The sequence below is a fragment of the Bombus bifarius genome, unplaced genomic scaffold (genome assembly GCF_011952205.1).
Source record: "Bombus bifarius isolate JDL3187 unplaced genomic scaffold, Bbif_JDL3187 scf7180000010271, whole genome shotgun sequence".
Lineage (NCBI taxonomy): Eukaryota > Metazoa > Arthropoda > Insecta > Hymenoptera > Apidae > Bombus > Bombus bifarius.
This window is the reverse complement of record NW_022885586.1, coordinates 5,345,571-5,366,450: the sequence shown is the minus strand read 5'-3', so window position 1 is coordinate 5,366,450 and position 20,880 is coordinate 5,345,571. Positions and strand designations below refer to the sequence as shown.

The following is a 20,880-nucleotide window of genomic DNA, read 5'->3' as shown; positions in this document are numbered from 1 at the left end:
AAGAAATCACACAAATTCAATTATAAAGTAGTTTATTAGGCATTTTCTTACAAACAAAGATCTATCATGTTTTTTTTCTTTTTCTTTTTAGTTCAATAAATATATCAACTTCAAATCAACGCGGAATAAATCACACATATTACGACGCGTATGTAGTAAATGGGACTCAGACTCTTTAAACTAGATAACACATTGTTAGCTTTAAACTTTGTTACGAAAAAAAAAATTATTAGTAAAAACATTAGAAAATGTGTGGTCTCGTAATTTCAACGCACGTGTCATGGCTTTCCACACGCAACAATATGGAAAACATCGCGCGCGCGTTGGTGTGTGTGTAGCTAAAACATTTACAGAATCTTATACTCTGATAATTAGCAGCCATTGGTATTAAAAGGAAAATTGTAAAGTATTTATAAAAATAAGTGCGGAATTTCCACCTACTTTCATCACACGTAAATATAATCATTATATCAACTATGATCATTTTACGAAATATACAGAATAGTACAATTTTATTTAATATTCTTAGTTTACATTATAAAAGTGTCTGATCGAGCAGACACGCTTATCTATAAGGAAAATGTGAGAAAAATTGTGGGAAAATCCATCAATTTTACTGCATATCTTTCCTTAGATAAGTTAAATGAACTGACAAGGAGATTGGACTGAAAGAGAAAACTATAAAAGAATACGGAGATTATTATGAATCATCATTTATAATCAACGATTACCGGCATTATCGATCGTATATGCACGTTTGTTATTGAACTTGCGGAATACCTTTTCTAAAGCTTGGTATGTTTTATATTTTTTACTCTCGCTTATTTTTTAAAATTAGTCACTTTATATGTTCACACATTGTAACAACAGCTGGTAATCATCAAAGTTCAACAGCAGCATGGAATGGATACCTCATTATCAACATATTCTAAGTACTTAGTATTAGAATACTGTACACTTTTGCTATTGTTTACATAATTCCTTGCATTTTAATTTGAGTGCAATATTTTCCTGTTTCAGAAATTCAAATTCCTTTAATTTCTTCTGTAGCTCCTCGTTTCTTCTTTGTAAAATAACAATATCCTCTTGTAATCTTTCATTCTGTTCAATTAGGCTTTTTACTCTGTTGGAATCTTTGCTAGGATGCATTTCATTGATTATGTCATCTGTTTGGCACAGTAGGTGTTTAATAAGATTTGCTTGAGAATTAAAGTGCAGCTCTTGCATAGCTCTCAAAATCTTTGTGCTCTCCTGTTTTGTGGATATACTCACAATGTCCTTGATGGCATTAAGCAATGCAACAGGATCAGTTTCTTTGGATTCTACTTTTCTAAGATCATAGGCTTTTGTTTTGTCTTTTGCGACTTCTACCTGGGAAGTTCCCTCTTTTGAGGAATCAGATGGTCTGTTGTTTTCCTTAACAGATACATCTGCAGCCTGAGTATTTTCCTTACAATTTCCTGAACGTCGCGTTTTATCCTTCATAATCACTTTGCTTTCAGAAATTTTTGCTCTTGATTCCTTAATCTTTACTTTAGTATCATCTTTAACTACTTGTTCTTTTCCATCGCTTTTTACCTTATTTTCAATCGGTTTCAACTTACTTTCAACAGACTTCTCTTTCTTTTCAGATATTCTTACTTTCATTTGTTGTTTTCTTGTGTCTTGGTCAGGTAACTTTTTTAAATCTTTCATATTTGGTTCTCTAGTAGTACATTGCTTTGTAATATGTAGATTTTCTCCTTTGCCTTGCAGTGTATGTTGCAAAGGAGAGGATGTTACATTCCTTGTTGTTACATGCCGATCCACTGGATAAGCATTTACAGTTTTAACATCATTAGACAATAATTCTAAGTCTTCTAGGAAAGAATCATTCATACTTCTGTAGTTTCTTTTACTTCAACAACAAATAAAGTAATACTTTTGTGTATATACAGATATAACAGTGTTAGGAACTATTTTGGATTAATCCCTCAAATTCATTAATTACAAAAAAATTTTCTTGGAGTTCTCAATCATAGCAAGCATGAGAAAATATCACGAAATGTATCACAAAAGGTCGAAGACTTCGATATGATTTTGCACCATTTAATTGGAAGAAGCGTACAAGTTTATTTACAATGTCATCATTATTTGTAACATGTTGCATTCAGACTTAAAAATAGTAACAGTTCTATATTAACCTTCGATCGTATTACAGAACACAAAGGCAATTCAAATTAACGTGTATTGGTACAGTCAGCTGATGCGTTAATATTCTCAAACGCCATCTGCATAAACGTTAATAGTTTCAAGTAGCTCGAATTATATGCTTAGTGCAGATAGTAGCCATTTCATTATTTCTTATTCAATTTTGGATAATAGTTAGATTAAGAGAAATTCTTGAATATTCTTCTTAAATCTAATTCCATATATAAGTGCAAAATATGCTTAATTCAAAATTTAATATATTTTCGGAATTCGTAGATATATCCCTACTCTTTGAATGGATTACGTGATAGTAATATCTCCTATGTTGGTAATATTATGGCGCCGGTATATAAAGATGTACTGTGCGTCGAAATTGCATTTCTATCACGTTCGGCCGCTGTTCGAAGGTCGTGTTTAGGATAGTTGTGATTAATCAGATAGGACACGATGGAAAAATTTGTGTTACTTGTACAAATATTATTCATTGTTTCATTCGCAAGAGGATTTACAAATATTTATCCCAAGCCAAAGGATTATCCGCTTCGCAATGAGGAAGATTGTGGTGCACCTCTTTTCCTGACACCACTTATTGAAAGCGGTAAAGTAGATGAGGCCCGTAGTAAAGCTGCTGTACAACATAAAGATATGAACGATGTCAGTAGCTATTCTGGTTATTTAACTGTTAACAAACAATACAATTCGAACATGTTCTTTTGGTTCTTTCCGGCCTTGGTAAGTAATTTAATATTTTGAATTTTGTGAATAAAAATATTTGTAACTTTTAGTGGTTGAGATTCTGATTATGCATAACTTTCAAATAATAAATAAGAAAATGTATCTAAGAAATACAAGATAGGATTTTTTTTTAGCATAATCCAAAGACTGCTCCTGTAGTATTATGGCTACAAGGTGGCCCTGGAGCCACGTCCTTGTATGGCTTATTCTTGGAAAACGGCCCATTCATAATTACTGAAAATAAAACTCTTGAAATGCGTGAATACTCTTGGAACAAGTGTCATAATTTGCTTTACATTGATAATCCAGTTGGCACTGGATTTAGTTTTACTGAGAATGAAAAAGGCTATGCTACTAATGAAACAGATGTGGGAAGGGATGTGCATACTGCCTTAGTCCAATTCTTTAAGTTGTTCCCAGAACTTCAGACCAATGACTTTTATGTCACTGGTGAATCGTACGGAGGAAAATATGTACCGGCTGTATCTCATGCTATTAAAGATTATAATATCAAGGCACAGACAAAAATAAACTTAAAAGGTTTAGCAATTGGAAATGGATTGACTGATCCATTGAATCAGTTGGAATATGGAGATTATTTGTATCAAATAGGTTTAGTTGATTTAAATGGCAGAAATCAAATCCATACATATGAAAAAAAGGGTAAAGATTTAATAAAGAAGGGGAAATATATAGAAGCCTTTAATTTGTTTGACGAACTTATTGATGGTGATTTAAGTAAAAAACCTTCGTTGTTTAAAAATTTAACTGGTTTCGACTATTACTTTAATTTTTTGCATAATCAGGACCCAAGTAATGATTCCGATTATATGCTACAATGGCTTCAAACAGCAGATATTAGAAAAACCATACATGTTGGCAATTTAACATTCAATATTGAATCTACAAAAGTAGAAGAATATTTGAAGGGGGATATTATGCAGTCTATGGCAGTTCTAGTAGAAGATCTTGTTCAACATTATAGAGTTCTTATATACAATGGACAACTTGATATTATTGTGGCATATCCTTTGACGGAAAACTATATCCAAAACTTAAAATGGCCTGGAGCAGAGAAGTACAAAACAGCACAGAGAAAAGCATGGTATGTTGGAACTGAACTTGCTGGGTATTCAAAGACCGTTGATAACTTGACAGAGGTCTTAGTAAGAAATGCTGGACACATGGTTCCTTCTGATCAGCCAAAATGGGCTCTTGATCTCATCACTCGTTTTACACACCATAAAAGTTTCTAAGTAATTTAATTAATTATCTTATCAATGATATAAGATAATTTACACCCTGCCTATATTTACTACATAGAATACCACTTGTAGATTTAAATTAATAATAAGGTTCTTAATGAATCTTGATGATATTTAATGAAAATAAATCCTTTTGTATTGAAAAACGTAGTAAACATTTATTAATGAAAAAGTATGTATATACACATTTATTATTGAACTGCCTCAATAAATAATTCTTCCTGATTGTAGTTATAAGGTACTAAATATTTTTTGTGTTGAAACATTACAAATATATTTATTACACGTTCGTCTTTGGAAAATTATCTTCATGTGGAAAATTATGTAAAAGGATGAGATTCACATGATAAATATAATGGGTACACTTAATATCGTTTAGAGATCTTCGATCTTTGGAATTTCCTTTATGTTATGTAGTAAAAATTAATTATCTAATGTACGATAAGATTACATTAATCTAAGTATGGCAGTAAAAAATCATCTACTATAGATACGTTTTTATGCCACTCATAATGGGGGACATTTGGAACTGTGATAAGAACAAGTCTTCCGCTTTCATCTAATGTTTTCAGTCCAATTAAATCATCCTTATAAATACGTCGATCACGCATATCTATCACAGTTTCGTTAACGTCGTAGTATCCGAAATGGCTACTTTGCCACGGGGTAATAACACCATCCTCAGGTCCTCCAACAAGCACCATACGTTCTAATTTGGTGAGACCTTGTTTGTACATTAACATTTTCGTCGAATTTTTCTCATTGTTCACGTATGGAAGAAATGTACTATATTTGTAATACAATTCCTGTAAAAAAAGGGTAAAATACAATTTACTGAACTACTAACAAGTCACTTATATATATACTAACTTGATGATGGGGGTCATTCCAATAGTTCCCAATACTGGTGTGTTGCCCGATTTTTGAATAGAATAATTCATAGGCAGTTTGGCATACCAAATTAGGAAAGAATAAATGCAAAAATTGAGCTGCAAGAGAATACGCAATTTGAAACGGTAATTTCTTTGTCTTTCTTCATGACACTGAGGTCACCTACTTCCGTATTGTCCAGCTTGTGGTGAGCTTAAGGAAATGAAATTTCTAACGTTGTGATCGGGAAACCTTTGCAGTATCGTTCTAGCTAATAAACCACCCTGACTGTAACCGACTAAATTTATGCCCTCGGGAAATGCAGCGCCCACAGACATAACGTCCATGCCTATTTCTTCCACTTGATGCCACATTGATTCCAGACTGCTCCATCCAGCGTATCTTGGAGTATTATAAATCTGTGTCCCTGGATGCATCTAAAATTAATAATCGTTTTAAGCACATTGGAAAATCATTTTTACTCGAAATCATATTTACCGCTAAATTTATATAGACGCGACATCTACAACTTTCTTTGTTTTGTATTTGATTTATGTACTTACTTCTTGGATTCTGTTACTAATAAGTTCCATGCTGTCGCTTCCAGTGAGCACTCCATGGATAACGACCACGGCATGATAACATTCAATGCCATTATTGAAAAGAGATAAAAATAAAATAACAATAAAGCTACTATAATATACGGTAGCCATTAGTGACAGATGAGTGACGCTAGATACGTACTGCCAAGAATATCATATCATATTCACTTCAGATCCGTTTTCCATCGAAACGATAAGATTTTGAGATAACCAGAAGCAACTGATGCTTATTCGGGATCGTACCTTTTGATTGGATCAGAACTTTTCTTACCATTGGTCCGTCACTTTATTGAGGTAGCGGCTATATAATCGATTTTACGAGCGACGCGTCGCGACGCCTCTTGTAAAGAAAGAAGTGCAACATCTGTGCTCCGTTGAGGACGAAGGAATTTCATTTATCGACGATGGTTCTTATGTTTTCATGAATGGCGAAAGCAAAGATTAGAGTTAATTTCTGTACCCTAAAAGTTCATAATCAGTGCAAATGTTATCACTAAACATTCTTTGTTTCTTGAAAAAACTAATTTTTTATTGCTTTCTTTCTATTCGAATTTAGATTCGAAGATGGTACTTGAAATAAATTCTGATTGTGAGTGAAGTTTATTATCACCACCGAATGATGATGGAGGTGTAACAACCGGTGATCAACTTTGATCGATAGACCAGAGTCAATGACAGTGAAAGGAATTCAATTGCATTCTGAAATAACGTATTACAGAATGTGGCCCCTAATCCTTTTGCAGCTGTATGGAAGGTTGCTGGGCACGTGACATTTCCCGTGCTTCCACCATATATCACCGTGGTCTGACATCACCCTTAGTTGGCATACGAAACTCATGCCTTAGAGGATGAACGCCTGCCGCATTGTTTCGGCCAACGTCATTCTCGATTATCACGCTTTCACTTCGCAAAGAGACCTTTGTCACCATCGAAGAACATCGTAGCAATTTTGCGAAGCAAACCTACATCTCTTCAGGGATTCTCTAATACATTCATACCGATTTGCTAAATTATATACCAACGTCATGAAGAAAACAAGAAATGAATAAGATAGCATACCATGACTATATTTTAGAACTTTTAGATTTTTATTATTAAGCTAGTACTTGCTTATTATGGAAATACAAGTATCTATAGTGAAAGGTAATAAAATGAGAAAGGGAGAGATATCCTCTTTGGCTTAAGAAATTAGAACGTTGTACAACAATTTAACCGGAAGGAATACTTGGAAATGAACCGTGCTTACGTATTTCTGATGTCGCACACTAGCACTAATCGAGTCCCCAGAAGCTTTGAAACTACCAACGTTTCTTTCTCTTGTTGAAGAGGGAATGAAACGAAGGGGAAAGAGAACGAGAAGAGAGGAAAGACGACCAATCCAATTCCACGCTCAAGCCCGACCATCGTGATGGCGGAGGGTGGCGAAAAAACGCAGCCACGCCAGAGCGCAAGGCGAGCGTAGGTCTCGGAGCTTTTTTGCGTTTAATCAAGGATATTCGCGGTCGGCTGACTCGCTATTTTAGTCCACCAAGTGCTAACCGAACCGCGCAACCACCAGCGGCGACTATATCGCAGGAAGTGGATGAAGGAATCTCCGTCCTTTGACCTTTCAGGCACGCTCCTATTTATCTTCTATAATTCGACATGCATTTCCTGTTATTTTTTTTATGAAGCCATTTAGAAATTATGAAATACTTCGATATCCCTAAAATTAGAGGAAATAGATATAATTAAAATGTCTTTTACACAGTGGAAATTTTATACGAGTTTAAATGTTCTTTAGTAAAGAATTAGAATACTTTTCGTATTTCGATAAAAGGATTACAGAGATTATCGTATTATGTGGGATATTATTTAATGAAAATACGTTTGATGACGAATCGCTGCGCGGAGCATTGAAACATTTCAAGAAGTTGCACCATCTCTGCAATGATAATTCATACGCGTTCGTCTGCACGTGAAGGTAGTAATTCAGCTTCCGGTTTTGTAAATTCAAATGTAGACAACGATGCACGACGAACGAACAGTGCCACCGGTAATATTTGCAAAAATATGCAGGGACTGCCGCATAGTGGTTATGTTTTTCATCTCTATGCTGTCTTTATTCAGTTATGAAGATAAAAAGGACTAACAAAATAACGTTCTTCATCCTCCACTATACAAAAAACAAAAATGAAAGAAGGCACCATAAAACGCATGACTTTCTATTCATTCTTTTCTTAAACAAAATGTTAAATCAAATGATTTAGAGAGAGTCGATAAGAACGTGTGATTAAAATCGTTCGATTTTTGTTACGTACCGTTCAATTTTCGACTGAACGTTTTTCTTTCAGTAGTCGCCAAGAGGAATCATAGATCCTCTTCATCCAAGAATCGACTCGAGAGCCTGTTTAAGGCCACCCTCTGGCTCAGTAAGTACAGAGGCGGGAGAGAAGACGAAGTGGGTGGTACGGTGTCGGAGGAACGGCCGGGAGATTAGCGTTAATTACAGAGTTGAGCCGTTCCGGGGTTGGGACGGGTGCGAGGTATTTGTCACTCGGCACCGCTCTCGACTCCTGTTCCTCGTTCTGAATATTAATAACCCCGCGCCATCCTTCGCCACCCCCTCTTTCGTTCCGCCCTCTCCTCCTCTCACCTCTCGTTTTACGACATCCGATGAATTGCGCGGCAGGCAACGCTACTCATTATGCTGACTGCTTGATTTCATCACCGTCACCGTTACGAAAAATTAATTGTTCCTTGATCGGGGAGAATAAAGATCAGCTTGCAGATTTTGATCAATTTCCAACGTCTGCCGTTCTTTTATAAATACAGTTGGCAGACAGAATTTTCCTTCTATTTCCTTGTAATAATATATTGTTCGTATTATTGGAAACTGTTCACCCAAGACAGTCTGCTCCCTTCTGTCACGGCGTTTTCCAAAAATTGAAGGATGGTACCATCGACTCTACGGGTTAGCCCCTTCCACGTAACACGTCGATCAATCGATATCATCTTCTCTCGTCCTTTCTGCGGTTGGTCCCTCGATGGCGGTCCCATTCCCGCGCAAAACGTTCAGATATTCAAAGTCGGGGAATAGTTTATTCATGGCCGGCTCGGAGAACTTAGAAAGATATTGGAAGCGGCCCAGGAGAGGGTAAAAGATAGAAAAAGAGGCGGCGGAAGGTGGAAAAACTGAGCAAAGAAGCGAGAGAAGATGAGAGAGAGGAGACGATATTGGTCGGACGGAAGTGTCCCCTCGGGGAAACGAGAAAACGGGAGGAGCGTCGTCTCTTCCCCGATCCGATAAAGCGAAAGAGGGACCCCCTTGTGGCACGACCACCACTCCTACGCGTTGACCCACGTGACAGCGAGCCCGCCAATAAAATTCAAATAAACTCCACTGTGCATACTAAATTATCACATCTTCCATTACCCGACCGCGTGCTCATCCCCAAACAGCTTCCACCCGGTCCCGGGGAAACGTTTCAGCGTCGTGTCGAAATTCCAATATTTTCGACTTTCAGCCAAGATGGGAAATAGCTCGTAATACGTCTCGAAGAGAACAGAATATCGATTTCAAAACGTTATAACCGATTTAATACCGAAGAAAATGCGTTAAGTCCACCAGAGGGCTTATCGTTTGCACCGAGATATCCCGTTTAATTGATTGCTCGTCGACCAGAACTTAATCTGTTTTGTTGGTCTGGTCGACAGAAAACTGGTAGATTTGCGGATCGACAAAGTCTTTCGAGTTTTAAAGAAGATTAAAAAGGATGAACATTCGATTATACGTAGTGTATCGCGTCAAGACGTAACGCCATCGTAATGTCATTAATCCGATGTTGGATACTCGCCGAGAAAACGGGAATGACTCGTCCAAGGGAGTGCAACGACGCTGACGAAGGGACGCTGAGGTCAGGTGGTCTTTCCCAGGAACGCCCCAGATTTCAACATTACTCAAGCAGGATCAACCTGCCAGGAAGAAGGCCATTGTTCGCTTTTCCGCTGTTGAGTTTCCTTCCACATCGCCGATACAACATCCGCGATCGTTCGACCATTCAAACGCATGACATTTTTTTTCTTCAGTTCGTATGAAACACTATCGAACATTTCGAACAAGAAAGTAAACATTCTTCGAGATTTTTCTAAGTGTATTGCAATTGTCTACAGTGGAAAATTTAATCTGTCGAGTAAAACGTCGAACTTTCGCCAGGAAGTGTATATCGCAGTAATTTCCTGGATTTTTGCCGCGAAAGAATAAACGCATTAAATGCGCACGGGAATTAACCAAACGAAGTTTCCACTGTGTAAAACAATTAGTAACTTAGCTGTGCCTTTATTCTCCCTATCAGCTTGTCTACGCCCCGACTATTAGTATAATCGCTAGAGGCTACGACCCTTAGCTGCTACCCTCGAGCGATTCACTTTAATTCTTAGCAAGTTAGAGTCATTCCCTCCCCTCCCATCTACGATCTTGCGCGACTTTGCGTTTTGTTCGGTTTTCTCTGGAATTCTCGGAACCTCTCGAACCAACCATTAAACTGCATCAAATGTATTTTATTACCTTTCGGAGGAATCTTGATAGCAAAAAATTGTCTGCGCGTTTTATCCTCGTTACATTTTCCTCCTTTTTCTGCTTTTTGTACCAGTCAACCTTTTTTACCTTGGTTGTTACCTGAGATTTACTTTTTTATGCTAACTCTACAGAGATGCTATCAAAAAAGCACAAATTTATACATCGTAGTTCAGAGAATCGCATATCTTTTAATTTTCAATGCTTAAGAATTTATTTCAATTAATATTACAGTCCAAGAACACATGTAAATATTACAGTTTTTCCTAGGACAATTAGAACGACGATTTTCCGTTTTGTGTTTCGTCACGTTGAGAATAAATGTAGCGTTCAGCTGCGTGTCTAATTGATTTCGGCCCCAGTGTTGGGGCTGAGCTACGATCGCGTCGGGGGTGAGTTTCGGACGTCGAACCACCCCTTTGCATTATGGATGCACCTGATTTCACACTTGTTCGTTCGCACTGGCAAACTCCTCCGCCCCCATAACGTCTCTATCGATATAAACGGGCCGCAATTTGCTGGCCCATTGTAAACCGCCCCTTTCGCCTCGATTCATGGGTAATAAATCCTGGTTCCGGGATATATGGCAAATTTATGTTTGCGAAAGCTATGAGCGAAAGGATGGTACGGGCGTATCATCTACAATCTGTCGTAACCATCGTCGCAGATCTGCATATTTTTTTGGATATTTTAGGTTGAATTTAAAAATCATCTTCGTAAACATTGTTATTCGTATTATGCTTATCATTAGAGATTTTTAGATTTCTCTGTATTAAAATACTCTCTTTTAGTCACCAAGTGCCATAAAAATCAGAAAATCGATAGAAATAAACTTATCATATTTTTCCCATATGGTCTTCATATGCAAAAGTATATAAAATATCTAAAGTATAGGACTTGTTGCAATATTCAGTAAATGAAATAAATCTCTGTTTAGATCCCATTTTTCTAGTCACAAAATATGAATTTGCATAAATATAGTAGTAATTCGATTATCATATTTGTCAATAAATGAAGTTTACGATAATAATCACGGTTCCAAGAGACTTGATTTAGCAATTAGGTATCGTTTTGAACGTATTGTATTAACTGGACGTTCGAAATTGACCGTGTGACATGCTCGTAATCCATGCCACGTGTCATCAATGACGATAGGGCGTCGTTTTACACCCCTCGAATCTATCCACGTCTTTTCTGTTCCCGCAAAATCCACTTGAATAACTGGTTAGATCATCTATTCGTTCGTTACTAATCATTCAGTAGCAATTTGTTCAGTTGCCGAGATTAGAAAGCGACTTGAAAGCAATGCTAATTCATTCCGTCCTCGCTGCTTTCTAATTTGAGATTCACCCTCTTCGACCCCGTAGTTATTGCTCTATATACGCTTTATATCAGCATAATGAACATCGATCGGGTCATTTGAATTGCTTGTATCTAATTTTTTAAATTTGCGTTCGAAACAATCAGTATATAAAACGTATATTTCTTAAATTTATCCTGAAGTTTATGATATAATTGCGGTAAGAATTCATCTGTTCGTCATTTTTTCAAAACTTTTAATAGTTTATAAAATAATTAGTAAAAATTATGTATCTGTTTAACACCTTCAAACTTTGATCGTAAGATAACTGAAATTTTTCTAGAATATTTATTGTTATTCTGTAATTGTCTAAACAAAAAGACACAGTCGATGAATTTAGCTTCGAAAAGGAACGTACGACAAACACAAAGATGGAATAAAATATAGAATATCTATTAAGAATATTTCAACCATTGGTCGAAACCTCTCAGGCAAACGAAACCAAAGTAGATCGAGGCTTTATATAGGCAGATACGCGAAAACGGTAAAAAGGACATCCGCAGTCTAACATATGGCTGGCGAAATTGCCGACGGGGTGGCGGTAACAATATTTACAGAAGGCTCGGCTAACTCCCCGGTGTTTTGTTAAGACTGCACACCGCACGTTGCCGCAGCCCCGAGGCAGGGGTGTCACTTTACCCCGATAATCCTCCGTAATACTCTTTAGCGATCCGTAATATTAAGTCTCACATCCAATTTCTATGGACTTACACCTTGTACGCGGCGATTACCATTTTGATTGCGACCTCCTCTGCCAAGTCTTCCTCTTAGCTTTGCACCTTTCAGCTATATCGCTTCAGTCATCTTTGAAATTCCAGGAAGAAAGATATTCTTCGAAAAGAAGAAAAATCCAACCTAAAATAATTTCACCCTATCATCTACGTATTTATTCTCAGAAAAATTCTACTACAGGTAATCAATTAACATCTGGATGACAGAAATAAATTACAAAGCGAACAGATCTCTAATAATTTACAGCACGAGCACCCTCCGCAAGGCTGGACAAAGTATACGCACGAATGTCCACTATGATCAACGAGTTTTCCGAATGTTACTCGTTGAAATGGCCGGGATTTTCGTTCGTGCCGTGGACGAGAATGCCCAGTGGAATCGCGTGTAATCGCCATACGCGGTGCACGCGTGCACGAAAATTGGGGTCGCGTTCTCCGTATGACTCGCGAAACACCGAATGCCAGGGGGTGGTTCTGCGTATTTGCTTTAGAACTCGACAATCACGTCGAGGGTGGTCCAAGCCTGGCAGACTGCGATCTGGATTACCGAGATCATAATCAGCCAATCACTGGCACGGTGCAGTAAGGTGTCAAATGTCAACTCCTGCGGGACGTGGATTGATTTCTTTAGTTGATCCGTTAGGGTTGATTCCGAGGCACCGGTGTATATTCGTCGACATTCGATTCTAATAAGATTCCGTTCGAAAGAGAACGGATAAATTGAATTTGTCTTGGTACGCTTGAAACTGTCACCGTTTGAGAACGAGGAAGTTCGACCTTCTAGACTGGTGAGCATTAACTCTGCGGAAGCGGATGCGGAGACAAAGTGGCTCAGCGAGTTACCATTATAGCGCCGCAATACCGAGCACGCCGAGAGTTGGTGGGCATAAAGGAAACATTCATGCACCTGCGAAATCTCTATTTACAGGAATGCATCTTATGCGGTGGAGAAACACGTACTATTATTTTATTAATTTCAACACTGCTATGGCCTTCGAATTTGTATCCTCCAGGCACTAGTAATAATTGCATTATGTCCAAAAGAGATACTTATTTCAAGGCGATTTTCAGCATAGAATTGTTTACTGAAAACAATTCTTCTATATTTTTTATAAACTTGAATAATTTTTCTAACGATAGAAAAATATAACTGGCTGGAAGTTGCTTTAAAGGATATAACAAGGTTAATACCAAAATGAGAGAATAGGTTCAATCAATGAGAACAATTCCTAGTCTCATATCATCTTAGAACGCTACTTATACTTCAAACATCAATTTCTACATAACGTCTTGTACTGTTTTTACGTATCAAAAATCTTTTAATATTTGACGATTAAATTAACGGATCAAAGAAACTTGTAGAGATATAGCAGAATTAATATTAGTTTTAGTCAATGAAAAAACTTCTCTGTTTTATACCATCTTAGAAACGTCGAATATTTCATTGCTACTTATTACCATCTTGCTCTATTCATCATTCTACGGAAACGGTCTGCCACAGGTCAAATTCATCTGTCTTCCCAATCAGTCACAAAGTCTCATCAAGATCAATGCATCATTTTACGCTGTTCTCTCGTAAACTTCCAATTAACGCATAAAATTCTACCATCCACTACAAGGATCTCTGCACAGGATCCCTCCCTCCAGCAACTATTCTTTTCGTGAAAAAACTCGTTCATCCGGAGATGAAACGACAGAAGAAGGACCATCCGGCGAATGAACGCTTGGCGGAGGAAAGTACGCTTGAGATTTGCGTGAAGCGTGAATAGTAGAGGGCGTGGGAAACGGCGAACGCGGATAGTGTGGTGACTTGCGACCGGGTCCGGTAATTGTCGTAATTGTGCCGAGTGATTCACACATCAGGATCGGCGCTGCCGGACCGTCCGTGGTTGCTTGCGTGCTCGCGGCGTCACTCACACGATATTTCGCGCACGCACACGCGCTTGAGTAGCGGCGAGCGCGAGCGCATCTGCGCGGGATTTCGGAAACAATTGCCGACAATTCTCGCCACTTGACTCGCGGCCAGCGATTGACGTGAGAATCCGCTTAGACGGCTGTACAAACTTTGCTGCGGAGAGTATGAGGTCATCTTCATTAAATCGTTCTTCGCTTAATGACTGATCTAATTTTTTCTTTCTTTCCTCCTTCTACTGAACCAGTACGTGTACAAAAGTACATGAGGGACGAGAGAGAGGGAGAGAGAACACCATGCTCACCTTTTTTTTTCTCTTATCTTCGAGGAACAAGGCCCTTCGCCTTTCCTTCCCACGTTCTCGCCATTACATGCCAGCTAGATGCTTAATTACTGTATTCTCTGTCTAAATACCATTGTATCATTCTTGCCAGCGAAATCTACCAAACTCGATGAAGTATCCGATCGTTGTAGGAACTGTTACAATTTTAAGGATATCGATTTATAGCACTTTTGTAGGGCATATTTCCATTCGTCAGTGGGCGAGAAAAACGGGTTAGAATTAACGAGCTGTCGGTGTATTCGTGCCGGGATACTTCATCTCTGCTTCATATCGATAATTCCAGCCTATGTGGCGGGTGCATACCGGTATTGCGGCGTGCCACCGTAAAATACACATATGCTATACGGCAGCACGTCGTCGGTGTGGTTCCGAGCGAGGATGGCTCGTAAGAGGGTTGATAAGGCTATCGCGTACATCGCTGCGCGTTTAGCATACATTTGAATAATGGGCAGGCCGGTAATCCTTTAAACCGTTGGGCCCTCATCCCGTAACTAGGTATCCTTTCATCTCTCTGCCTCGGAGCTCGTCCGAGGCTAACCATCCTCCTTCCCAGCCACCCCACACACCCCCGCCAACCTCGCTCTTTCACGTTCACTTCCCTCCAGGCTTGACTGTCGAGGGGGGTTCATCCTCTATTTCTCTCTTTCTCCTCGGCTGCCGTTTAAAGATATTTCGTTAAAATAACAGTCTCGGCTCGACTGAGTACTAACCCCTCCACTACCCCCTTGGCCGCCCTTATACAGACCGATGGCCGTGGCGAAAAGGGGGTGGCATTTGCAATGCAGAGGTTAAATGGCTGCAGGGGTCGGTCCAGGGCGGAAACAGGGATGGAATGTTAGAGGGGGAAGGTAGCACGCAGCCACTGCACAGACTCGATTGGTTTTTTACTTGCCTCTCCAGCACTCTGCTTCTCTCTCTATCTCTTGTACTATCTTGCTTTTCACCACCACAAAGCTTTTCGTTCTCTTTCTTCGATCCTTCTCTATGTTCTCTTCTCCTTTAACTTCTTCTTCTACTCTTCTATCTGCCGCCACCTCTTTTTCCACTTCATCGGCCACGCTTTTTCGTACAGCTATCTTCAGCCGCGGAGTGAAGGAGAATGGGGTAGAAAGCGGAAAAAAGAAACGAGCGAGGACGCGGAGAAGAACAGAGAGAATATTACCCGGGGTGCAAAGGGGGCGTCAAGAGGTGGGCGAGATTAAACATTTATTTAAATGGCAGCCCCACTTCGTAGCGCGACTAGCACGCATACCGTCAAGTACGTACACGCATTTAATATATGTTCTCTCCTCGACTACGTTCTCGCGTGTGTGGAATGCTTGTAAGTGTTTTCGTGCCTGTTTCAACATACGATCATGTATACATGTAAAGTGTTTTTGTGTGGAAAAATACAGTAACACTGGGTGGAGGGAATCGTGCAGGTGGACGATCGTGGATATACGTGTGTTTGTGCGTTTCAGGGGCGTGGGTGTGGATATTACGGCTACACGCCGGGAGAAGGAGATTAGTCTGGTGGTTTTCAATCCCATTTTCATCGCGCTTCTACTACCCTTTCCGCGGCGAAACGATATCGTTTGAAGCTTCATTGTGATCGTCCGCCAGCAAGCGTGCAAATGGTTCGAGAATAAATCAAAGGTGAATGTGAATACGCGAGGGTGGACCTTCCAATCTTCGTTGGAAAAAAAAGAAGAAAAAATGATTCGCCACTGGTGAAGAGGTCTACGAGCTTTGAATTAATTCTCTTTTTCTTAGAACATTCTGTGTAGTTATATTACATTGGCTTTAGATGATGGATCAGTCAGTTGTTGGTTGATTGTTAGTTAGATTGGATTTCGTTAGACGCATGCTGGATTTAATGCATGCCAGAAGAACGAGAGAGGTCGGGTTAGGTTCCTTTCGATTGAGCTGAACAATCTCTGTCGACCTCGGTGAACTATAAACGATTGATACTTGTACCGATACATTTGTTGAAGTAGGTCGGGCAATGACCAACGGACAGATATTTGGCATCTCGCAATCTCGATGCACCGCGTCATGATAATACACTGCGTTGTCGAACCAGTATCGAAACGATACAGACAATTCGATAGTGAAACGCTATAGCGTAAATCTTTATTAGCATCATCACGATCCGCTAACTTGGATCTTCGTGATCGATGAAATGGTATTGCAGCTTCTTGAACCCCATGAACTAGTATTGTATCTTGAACTGGTCTTGTAATGCACCGAGATTCCAAATCAGAGCATCAAGTAGTGACATTGAATATCGCGTATGTAATGTTCTACCTTCTTTAACGGAAAGAGAATTAAGGTAAAACGAGACACCAAAAAAAGGGAATTACATTAATAAAAGAAAATGGGTCAACAAAAGGGGGCTTAGCAGGAATAAAATAACAGAGCAAGGATACTAAATAAAGAGATCTGAAGCAGTAATAAAAAACCACATAAAACACTAAAGAAAGGTCTGAAGATTGTTTTCTGCGCCGATATGGAAATATAACACGAGATACGTGAATTATGCACGAATATTCCAAACATCGTACATACTTATTGTAGGATTCTTCCTAAAGAGTGGTAGCGTGATGGCAATTAAGTTGAAGTAGGTTTAATTAATCACGGAAGAAACTATGTCAGTCGCGATCGATAACCACGAATAAATCACACATCCAGGGGCAATGAGTTACGTCACTGGTTAATTAGTACTACCGTTTCTGTACGATCAGATTTTAAACAATTAGCCAAGCGTGGGTGTGTTGCCAAGCTTCTCCTGGGAACGGTCGCACCCATATTCGGGTTTACGTCTCGCGGGACGAGCGTGACTTTCCACGTGGACTTTAATACTCGCATGCACCACGTGCCTCGACCGGGTCGGTGCTTTATGTTCCCGTCCTTCGTTCTTGCTACACCCAACAGCAGAGTCTCCAAAGGTCCCGGGTACGTACGGAACAAATATCCTTGGACGAACTGCCTGCAAACACGCTACTACTGTTGGTCCAATTCGATTCAATTCCGTTGGTCTCTCCCTCTTTGTCTCTTCTTTCCTCTTCCGTCCTGTACCTTTTTTTTTCAGTCGGTCTCTATCTCCGACCTGCACGATCTACTTACTCCCTGGAGAACGATAGATCCTCGGTTGACTTTACTCGGGGTGGTTTCTCTCAGCTCGACTCTGTTCTCTCTGCTTCCCTTTTTTTTTTACCCTGTTTTTATGCAGCCTGATGAGGGGTCGCCATCGCGAATACCGCTTCACCTTCTTTCGAATTATCATTGATTTCAACCCATTCTTTCTAGGAATTTAAATGCCTTATTTGGATAAGGATATCTAGTCGGAAATATAATATATCTAAGGAATTAAAATTCAGCTTCTATCGAATTATTCTACATAAATTTAAAGTTCTTCGACTGGAACCAAGGAGAACTCTCTTAGTGACAATTTTTCTAATTGTCTAGTTGAAATCACAAAATATCTGAGTATGCATAAATCAAGTTTCCTTTCAAATTACCGTTGGTTTTATTTCATTCTTTACTCAGATTGAAGTGTTTCACTGAAACCAAATGTCACAAAAGATATCCGATACATAAACTCAATTTTAGCTTTTAATAGGTCGAATTATTGCCAATTTCATTCCTTTCTTTAGTAATTTTAAAAGTCTTATTTGAACGAAACCAGGGATGGAATTTTTACGCTCGTCCAATGGAAACCACGAGATATTCAGGAGCGCATAAACCGAATGATTGCGTCAATAATTCAATTGCAGCGAGGTTCGTTTGTCAGCGGCATACACAGGTTGCACACACAGACTGGAACGCGTTTCGTTCAGCTCCGGCCGCTCTCATCAATCCTTTCGGCAACAGAATTCGAGGAGGCTGCGTCTATATCCGGCAGTTTGTGTTCACCAGGCTGGTTGGTCCCCGGTGTCTCGTTCATCCTGGTCAGTTAATAACCGTGGTTTGGATCCACGGTCCACTAACGTTGCTGACCACCGTTGCTGACCACCGTGTCTGGTTGGGTTTTCGGGCGAATTATGGAAACACGCCGTTATACGATGCGGTGGCCGATGATAACACAGCGAAACGCGCTCGTTCCTCGTTTTAATTAAGCCCCGGCTCTGTTCCCTGTTTTCCAGCCATTTTCAAGATATCGCGTTGATTTCGAAAGATATGCGAAAACCTGTGGCAAGAATGAATTCTAAGCTAGATGCTACCGTTTACAACGGAATAAATCCTTTCTCGGTGTCTTCGGGGAAACCACAAGTTGCCTGAAGCTAGGTATATTTTGGTTTTCACTATAGTCCTTCGTGTTCTTCCTTTTGTTCGTTTTCAGAGCGGTTGTCCAGAGCGTTTCCGGCATGCGTGGAATTGAAACACGAGGTTTTTACATGATCCACCAGTGGACATAGAGCGTGGTCAGCTCAGAATCCCCCCACTAGTCTAGTTTAATTAAGCTTCGTCTAGCTTGCTCGGACAAGATATCGCTCCGGCCGGTTGGTTTTAATGAAATTTCAAGAGAAAGAAATTTGCTACTGGCTGGATTGCCTTATTGTTAGTCCACTTGAAGCGAAGTTTCATTTAGGACTCATGTGTCATCTGTAACGTTTTTGTTAATAAATGAAACGCTTAATGTATTCGCTGCTATTGATTTGAGTAATACTATTAGTATAACTGTTACATTTTTGCCCTTTTGAGTTTTGAAAGTTAAAGAAAGCGAACATCATGTCGAAGCGGTATTTGTTAAAATAAAGATACTCTTGATAAAAAAATTATATACTATATATAGAGATGGATTAGTCGTATTTTAGTAGGTAGGTATAGTATAATTCTTAAATAGTATAATTCTAATAAAGTACTTCATTGTTTTATTCTTCATGAATTCTCGTTTCTAGTTCTCCATCTTCTTTATATTTCTCACTTTCTTCTTCTTCTTAAAATATTCATATACTATAATAATATTTCGGTTAATTGGCAAATTAGAAACTATAGGTAATAGACTTATCTTTTTTCATTTCTTTCTATCATTGTTCGGCACATAGGATAATCGGATAACTTGCAGTTTGTAATTGCAAAATTTCGTTTGTTTTAATACCAAACCTGTTATCTTTCCATCTCGTTTATACCTGACACTTGTAAAATTCCTTTAATGGTGTTACCTCAATCGTACAAGATTTTGAACCTGTATTCAAAAATATTTTTTCATCTTACACTAAATAAATACACAATACAAAACTACACAAACGTAACAAAATATATCGGTAATATTTTACAGACATTCTATTGATTTCTTGGTAAGGTACAGCTTGGCAGATGAACGTATCTGCTGGATCGCGAATTTTTCATCCTCGCGCGAAGTGAATCAGTCTCTTCGTTCTCCAGACCGGAAGCATCGATGCGTGTAACGGGAATTTGATAATGTAGAAGAAGAGAACTTGAGGAAAGGTGAGTAGGATAAAGCGAGAAGGGATAACGTGGTCGTAATATTTTCATAAGAGACCATTCCTTTTTTCTATTACGGTTCTGGCTACGAAGCAGGAGGGGAAGTAATTAGCCAGTCGAGCCGCGAGAGTATAGCAGGCTAATAGTAGTCGCGGCAGGATTCATTTACGAAACATCTGGAGCGACGGGATGCATGCAGTTCCGTTTATTCCGACAATTTCGTTTAAATTAGCTGAACGCGAGCGTTTTTATGTCGACGCCGACCGGTTCACACGTACTCTCCCTTCTTTCTGTTCCCGCGAGTAATCATCCAGATTCGTAAATTACTCGTTGTCCCTCCGCTATTCGTGCGTTCGTTCCTGCAAATCCACTTTGTTTCCGCGCGTTTGTCCAATTGAAATTAAAAACGACGATACGATTAACCGGACGTTACGCCAGCAGCGAGAAGGGGTCACATTCGCTTCGCTCATTCTGTCTTTTTTTATTTTATATTTCTGTTAGCGTTAATCCTTCGGACAAGTAGGTTTCAATAGCTACAGTTAACTCTGTATAAAATGGACTTTTCCTTTTTTTAAATTTTCTTTATGCGATACAATGAAAAATTGTTTAATCAGAGGACGAGGTTAATTTGTGTTAAGTGGCCCATCAAGTGTTAATCAGTGCCACGATTTTTCTTCCCTTTGAAACGAAGCACTCGAGTTTCTTTCGACCCTTCTGCGTCCAGGTGCTCGCTTTTTAATTGACGAGCACGCTGGGGAGACATCGCGTAGACGACGAAGAAAGCTCGAAAAGTTAAGTCGTGGGTTCCGTAAGAGCTCGTCAAACTGCGAATTACCAGCCTTATTATTATAGTCCGCGGTTCTAACGCGCCACTTTTTCTTCGTTCGTCC

General features: G+C 39.3%; 3 protein-coding genes across 3 annotated transcripts; 1 reads left to right on the top strand and 2 right to left on the bottom strand.

The window, feature by feature from the left end:
- Nucleotides 1–15: 15 nt before the first annotated feature.
- On the bottom strand, nt 16–2,270 carry LOC117216588. The gene has a single exon (XM_033463407.1). It carries the CDS (start codon nt 1,876–1,878, stop codon nt 964–966), a length of 915 nt encoding a protein of 304 aa, XP_033319298.1. The 5' UTR covers nt 1,879–2,270; the 3' UTR covers nt 16–963.
- Nucleotides 2,271–2,524: 254 nt separating this feature from the next.
- On the top strand, nt 2,525–4,190 carry LOC117216587 (venom serine carboxypeptidase). The gene is made up of 2 exons (XM_033463406.1): nt 2,525–2,922; nt 3,060–4,190. Exons 1-2 carry the CDS (start codon nt 2,638–2,640, stop codon nt 4,179–4,181), a joined length of 1,407 nt encoding a protein of 468 aa, XP_033319297.1. The 5' UTR covers nt 2,525–2,637; the 3' UTR covers nt 4,182–4,190.
- Nucleotides 4,191–4,561: 371 nt separating this feature from the next.
- Nucleotides 4,562–5,945, bottom strand: LOC117216589 (lysosomal thioesterase PPT2 homolog). The gene is made up of 4 exons (XM_033463408.1): nt 5,624–5,945; nt 5,248–5,497; nt 5,061–5,179; nt 4,562–4,996 (listed from the first exon to the last, which is right to left on the bottom strand). The coding sequence occupies exons 1-4, from the start codon at nt 5,771–5,773 to the stop codon at nt 4,643–4,645; spliced, it is 873 nt and encodes a 290-aa protein (XP_033319299.1). The 5' UTR covers nt 5,774–5,945; the 3' UTR covers nt 4,562–4,642.
- Nucleotides 5,946–20,880: the final 14,935 nt, after the last annotated feature.

Excerpts from the sequence above, each read along its gene's own strand:
- LOC117216588 (XM_033463407.1), bottom strand. The coding sequence starts at position 1,878 with ATGAATGATTCTTTCCTAGAAGACTTAGAATTATTGTCTAATGATGTT.
- LOC117216589 (XM_033463408.1), bottom strand. The coding sequence starts at position 5,773 with ATGGCTACCGTATATTATAGTAGCTTTATTGTTATTTTATTTTTATCT. Across the intron at positions 5,498-5,623 it reads TTAGTAACAGAATCCAAGAA|ATGCATCCAGGGACACAGAT; the intron begins GTAAGTACATAA and ends TATTAATTTTAG. Across the intron at positions 5,180-5,247 it reads ACAAGCTGGACAATACGGAA|CTCAATTTTTGCATTTATTC; the intron begins GTAGGTGACCTC and ends ATTCTCTTGCAG.
- LOC117216587 (XM_033463406.1), top strand. The coding sequence starts at position 2,638 with ATGGAAAAATTTGTGTTACTTGTACAAATATTATTCATTGTTTCATTC. Across the intron at positions 2,923-3,059 it reads TTTGGTTCTTTCCGGCCTTG|CATAATCCAAAGACTGCTCC; the intron begins GTAAGTAATTTA and ends ATTTTTTTTTAG.